Source organism: Pinus tabuliformis, chromosome J (assembly GCF_031772625.1).
Source record: "Pinus tabuliformis cultivar Carrire ecotype Pingquan chromosome J, CPIR1, whole genome shotgun sequence".
In the NCBI taxonomy this organism is placed as follows: domain Eukaryota; kingdom Viridiplantae; phylum Streptophyta; class Pinopsida; order Pinales; family Pinaceae; genus Pinus; species Pinus tabuliformis.
In genome coordinates, this window is record NC_142295.1 from 734779514 (window position 1) to 734786682 (window position 7169).

The 7169-nt window shown below is 29.3% G+C and overlaps 1 protein-coding gene across 1 annotated transcript; it reads right to left on the reverse strand.

Annotated features, from left to right (window-relative positions):
- Positions 1 to 229: 229 nt before the first annotated feature.
- Positions 230 to 5606, reverse strand: LOC149228821 (putative anthocyanidin reductase). Its single transcript, XM_089375735.1, has 5 exons — positions 5225 to 5606; positions 4202 to 4396; positions 3742 to 3904; positions 851 to 1070; positions 230 to 713 (listed from the first exon to the last, which is right to left on the reverse strand). The coding sequence occupies exons 1-5, from the start codon at positions 5549 to 5551 to the stop codon at positions 566 to 568; spliced, it is 1053 nt and encodes a 350-aa protein (XP_089231861.1). The 5' UTR covers positions 5552 to 5606; the 3' UTR covers positions 230 to 565.
- Positions 5607 to 7169: the final 1563 nt, after the last annotated feature.

A 7169-nucleotide genomic window follows, 5' to 3' on the forward strand; every position in this document is an offset into this window, starting at 1 on the left:
AAACCATAACGTAGAAGTGAAAAAATATCTACTATTGAAAAAGACATAAATTAACAACTTATTAATCATAGATTAGAAATTATATTACTTAAATAAAAACTTATTCTTTATCATAATTAATAACAAACCATGACCCACTAATATAATCCATTCACAGTGTAACAGATTCAATCATTTCAACACTATCTCATATAAACCACAACGTATAATCCATTCACAGTATAACAGATTCAATCATTTCAACACTATCTTATATAAACCACAACGTAGAAGTGTCAAATTATCTACTCTTAAAGAAGACATTAATACCACAACAATAAAGTGTATCACCACTGAAAGACTCTTTTAAATGGTTTTCACGGTAGACAAGGACGTGATTCAACTTGCTTACTACAACTTGGAAGACTTATTCCAGAATAGAACAAGCCAAAACTACACCTACACTCTAAACGGAAAAGGAACTATCCTTTTATACCATTATTTTTCACAACTTTAACACAACATTGTGCACAATATAGATATAGAGATGTAATATTGTGCAATACCGATAATAAGATATAGGTCATCATTCTAATATGCCTAATTTTTTAAAATATTGGACACTATCGTCAATCATCTCGGCAATACTGTAGTTGTAAATGAATCCCAAATCTGATAATTTTTTGGATGAAATGACACGTTCACAATGTGCAGCAACAATAGGCTCGTCCAACCTACATCAACGAGAATTCAACAATTTACAGAACCTTTAAGAATCAGAATATAGATTCAAATAAAATCATAACATGCGATAACATAGTTGCTTTGTGATTATATATAATATGATCACTGAGGTGATTACATTACTGACCTTGCTTTTATTGTGTATTGTGGATAGTGTTCAGAGATGATATGTGCAAGCTCTGAAATGGTACTAGAGTTCCCACCGCAAATATAACGTCCTTCTGCTACCGGGTGCTCCATCAAAAGTACATGAGCATTGCAGGCATCTTGAACATGGATGAATGAGACAGCCGTGCCGAGAAAGCTATGCTTGGCTTGCAGTAATGATGCACACAAATGTGGATTTCCTGCAGAATGGTTCAATTAAAGAAGATATATATAATTAATACATCTCATGTCAATCTATTATATATTCATTTTACAAACATACATTTAAAGTGACAACAATATTTTTTAAGAAAAGTGTAAACATCTCGATGTAGCCTAAGCTATCAATGAGTATAGTCTTCATGCACAAAACAAAGATCATAAAGAAGAAAAAACTGTACTAAATTTATATATCAAAGATTATTCATATTTATAATAAATAATTATATTAAATTTAATATCTATTTATATTAAATTAATATAATATAGTTAAATTTAATTTAGTTACATATTTTAGAATTGATTTCACTTTTATTAGTTACATATATAAAGTAAAAAAAACTCAATTAAAAAATATGTTAATTAAATAATAAGATATACTTATTTGGCACACATTTATGACTATATAAAATTTATATATATATATATATATATATATATATATATATATATATTAACAATTCCATTTTAATGAAATGTAAAGAATAAACAAAAAAAAATGTATCTTTTAAATGAGACTCTTTAAGGTACCAAAATACAAAATGTTAAAGGATTAAAGCTAATTAGAAACAAGAATAAGGTTGGAAGAAAGTGATTTCAATGTTATAAATGTTTTGGGAAACTAAAAAAATCCCAAAAACATGAGGCATATAGAGGTTGGAAACTCTCATCATGAAGTTTGATTGAAACTTTAGAGAAGAGGCAATTAACCTAAAAAAATATTGTTATTTTCAAAAGTAAAAGAAGATTAGTTGCAATGGCACAAGAATGATAAACATTGACCACTATAATATTGGTTATATGCTAGAACAAATAATTTAAACAAATATAAACACCATTAATCATTGAAATAAAGATGAGATTCATTGAAGCTAAAAGCAACAAACAAGGACCATGAGAAAAACCATAGGGAGGGAAAGAGATCCAAGCCAGCAATACCATCAAAGATCCACACATGAAACTCCAAGAAGCAAATTTCAAGTTTCTAAGTCAAAGATAATCAAACCCACTCATAGGTTGCCTTTAACAGCGACTTAAAAGGAATAGAAAGACATTGATCATCTAAAATGAATTCCAACACAAAGACTTAATGAGGTATTGGTGTACAATAGAGAGAAACAACATAAAATAAATGTCCTTATGGATGTCAATCCATGTTGTCAAAGTACATAGGTAACTAGCCATTGTAACCACCCAATCAAAATTTTCCACCCCTGCTATGTATGAGGCTCTCTTTGAAGAAAAGTTAATTTTATTGAACCATAAAAAAAACCACCCAATGAATCATTTCATGACATGGCCACACATTGTTAAATTAAAAAGATATAAATTATGACCATGGATATCACAAGGCATAGAAAAATATATGAAAGTACAAGATAATAGTGACAATGATGTCAAGCAAAAAATACTTCAGAATGACTAGTTCTAAGTGTTGGATTTTCACACTCACCTCATTAGGAATCTATCACGTGGACTAACTCCCACTTTGGAATCCATCTCGAGATTAATTAAAAAATAATGATAATAATTTAAAAATTTACTAATACCTGCCAATTTTAATGTAACGGAAAAACTCAACACTAAACTCTATAAAGAAAACCTATACATAATTAAGCAGACAAACCTTACTTACCTTAATAATATTTACAAAAATACAGAAATAATCCACAAACTATCTACATGGAAATACACTAAAAATGAATTTATAAATAACAACAATCCTCGCCAAAAATTTAGTCAAACGAGATCACGACAAATATCAATATAGAAGTGAAAAATCAACAAATATTTATTCTATATCAAAAAATAAAGGTGAATACAAAAACAATAAAAATAAAAGTCAATGGGCATGAAAGGTGGACAAAGTCTGACAATGTGAGTGATAAACGATGATTACAAGCCAATGAGAAAAAAAAATGTAAATGGGCATGAAAGGTGGGCAAAGTCTGACAATGCGACTCATAAACGATATACAAAAGATCACAAGCCAATGAAAACAAAGCACGGCTCAACTAAAAACTGAAAAAATAAAAATTAAATCGGCATGATAATGTGACTCATAAACGATATACAAAAGATTACAAGCCAATGAAAACAAAGCACGACTCGACTAAAAACTAAAAACTGTCGCATATCAACAGAAAGGGTCAGTCAAAGCATGATTCAACTAGAAAGTGTCGCATGTTATCAATTGACCCAGTGATTATGCCGAGGATTAAAATATGATGTAAAAAATGCACTTCTCAATGCAATAACGACATACATTTAGGTGTGATTGATTATGCCGAGGATTAAGAAATGATGTCAAGAATGCACTTCTCAACGCAATAACGACATACATTTAGCTGTGATTGATTATGCCGAGGATTAAAAAATGATGTCAAGAATGCACTTCTCAACTCAATAACGACATACATTTAGCTGTGATTGATTATGCCGAGGATTAAAAAATGATGTCAATAATGCACTTCTCAACGCAATAACGACATACATTTAGCTGTGATTGATTATGCCGAGGATTAAAAAATGATGTCAATAATGCACTTCTCAACGCAATAATGCCATACATTTAGCTGTGATTGATTATGCCGAGTATTAAAAAATGATGTCAAGAATGCACTTCTCAACGCAATAATGACATACATTTACCTGTAATCATACACAACGCCATATGTATGCTTAAGGGGGCTGTGCTCGTCATGCAAGGACCCGCAACAATCGGCAGCACAATGCTCACCACGGCAAGAGGAGGGTTTTCCTTTCCAAACTGCAACGCAGCTTTCTCTGCAAGTGTTTTCGCCTCTGCGTAGAACTGCAACCAGAACCAGCAGAAGAATGAATTTTACATGGTTATAATTTTAATATTAAGGGTTTGTTTTTGTCTTTTGTTTTTTTATAATTATTTAGATTAATTTTGGTCAAAATATTTTAGTGATTTTATTTTAGAAATCAAATACCAAATTCATTTATATATTCAATAATACATTTTAAATAACTTCAAAAAAAAATTCAACTACCAAATTCTTAAAAAAAAAAAGAGTAATTCTATTTAAAAAAAAAAAATAGACCCATTAGAGCAGTGTGATCCTCCTGAATAACTTAAGCTTACCCGACCATTGTCCTTTGATTGCCTGATGATGTCCAGTGAAGTCCAGCAGGATTCATCAATAAGGCGTAGAGACTGGTCTGTCGGGATAGCTGCGCCTAAAGACGAAGTGAACACGACACGCCGCACGCTTTGTGCTCTCTTGCACGATTTCAGAACGTTCAGAGTCCCTTCGATTGCAGCATCGACTATCTCATTCTGTTCACCCATACAAACATTTCAGTTACCATCTAACTTGCTAAAGGATATCAAACGAAGAAGCAGTCAACTTGTTATTTCAATCCAATTTATCAAACGATTTTATTTTGAACTTAGATTTTAAGAATATTTTAGAGTATAATAATTTAAAAAAGAAAGAGAGATAGATATGAAATTTTGATTTGATTTCAATGTCATATAATCTGAAGAAATGCTTAAAACTCGTGTTAATTTGTAGTTTTTATCCACAAAATATTGTCATTTTCATGTTTTGTAGAAAGATTTGTCATTTAGGAAGTATAGGATGTTAATTAAGGGCAGTACCTCCTTAAACAAAAATAGATAGCCCAGTCCACAAATACTTCTATACCTAAGGATTCTAGATAAATCAGTATATGTATTTATTTATTAGGAAAGGAATTTAAATAAATAAGTTTTGAAATTAAAGCACAGTTTTAAATTTAAAATTTAAGTATGGAAAAGAAAAGAGGTTTAAGAAAAAAGAAATTATTTATATTTTTTAATTTAATATTTAAAATTATTAATTCAAAATAATTAGAAAAAGAATTAGTTGAAAAAATATTGTTAATTAAAATAAATTACATATATTTAAATTTATAAAAAATATAGCCAAAATTTCTCAAATTGAAAAATGTTTAGTTAAAATTTCATATCACCAATATCTATTAAATTTTAAAATATTGAAAAATGTTTAGCTAAAATTTCATATTAAGATCTATTAAATTCCAAAATATTCTCAAACCCCACGTAGAAATAAAAAGCTACATATTCACACTGACAAAGATGGAAAAAGATATGCAGACTTACCTGCGGATCCTTGGAGCCAAACTCCATAGGAGTGGCAACATGAAAGACACCGTGGCAGCCATGGATGGCAGAATCGAAGCTCCCTTCTTGGCGCAGATCTGCCTTGAAGAGACGAAGCCTCTCTTGGGCTCCCGGGAGTGAGAGAAGGCATGTATTCTTTGATGGGTTCTCTGGATCTCTGAGAGTAGCATGTACTGTGTGGCCATTCTCTAGCAAAGTCTTTACTAGCCAGGATCCAATGTATCCTCCTCCTCCTGTGACGCAGTAGACATGGGAGCGGTTTTCTACTTGAGGAAGAAGAGGATCCATGTTCACCTTTGCTTCCATAGATTTCAAGAAAACAAAAAATGCTAATAGAAATGAGTGGGTTGGGATTTTTCTATGGTTGCTACTTGCTCCTCTTCTTTCCTTTTTATAATGTCATAGTAAATATAAAATAAAAATAATTTCATTACGTAAATTTGAATTATTTAAGTGTTAAGAGTAAGGACAGCCTGTATCAACGAATATTCTCGCTATAGTTATAAATTAATAATTTGACTATAAATTTCATATAGATTCGAATCATTATAATTAAGAAAGGTGGACCCCCGTGATATTCTTTAGGATTATATAAGATGAAAAGTCAACTTTCCATGACATTTTTTAAACAAAGGCCAAAGTACTAGTTCACTATGATGTTGCCCCCCACTTTTTCGTATATTATTTATATAAGTTTCAAGAATTTCAAGCCAATAAAACTCTTTTCTCACCTTGGGAACGGATTTCCACCAACTAAATATGTTCATTAATGAATTAAAAATGCTGTAGTACAGATTTTAAAATTTGCATAAATATCAGTGTGTATTTTTTTGTTTGTTATTTTTGTATAAAATTTGAAAGCGACTGATTGGAATTATAAGTTTATGTATTACAGATTTTAAATTTTTGATAAATATTAGTTAAATATTAGTGTGTATTTTTTGTTTGTTATTTTTGTATAAAATTTGAAAGAGATTGATTAGAATTACAAATTTAAGTTGTGAAATTTACTCAATTGGGAGGTTACAAGGTTTTAAATTATTTATACATTTTAAATAACAAAAAAAAGTCACAATTTCACTATAAATTTCATTTTTGAAATTCTATAAAAAAACTAAAACATAAAAAACTATACCCAAATTTCAAATTAAAAATATACTTATCAAATTATAAAATATACTAAATATACCTATCAAATTTCAAATTATAAAATATACTTGTCAAATTATAATTTTATTTCTAAGATAATAAATTAATTAATGTAAGACTTTTTATTGTACAAGGAAATAATTAAAAAAACTAATTCCTATTAAATTTAATAAAAATATAAATGTAAATTAGCATAGTTGTACTATTAGTTGAAGCTTTCACAAACTATTGGGATTATTTTGTGCAACTTATTTTCAATAGCTATTTTTTTTAAATTGCTTTTAATATGAAAATGAAAATAAATAAAATTTAATTTTATATTTGAATTTTGTTTTACCAAAATATTATGCACAAAACATTATCGAATCTCCAAAATATTTATGTATTAATTATTAATTTAACCATCCATTTATATAAATATTTTTTTAAACTAAAATGAGCTCACAAGGTCATTCTACAGCCCAGTATGATGTGTAACCTTATCCATCTGTCATAAAGTTGAAATTTTGTTCATGTCGGCCAATTTTCTTTTTTTCTTAATCTAAAAAGATTAAATAACTATACAAAACGTTTAAATAATGTCTGTTCATAAAAAACATTACAAGCGAAGAAATTGGATCCCTCTCGGCTCATGTTAGATCTGTATTTAAGATGGATCTATGGTGGTTTTACTACAGGGAAGATAAAATGTGAACATTATCCACATCTTAAACACCATGACTTCACATAACATGTAAACATCACCAACGCCTTAAAAATTGTGGTTTCACCCACA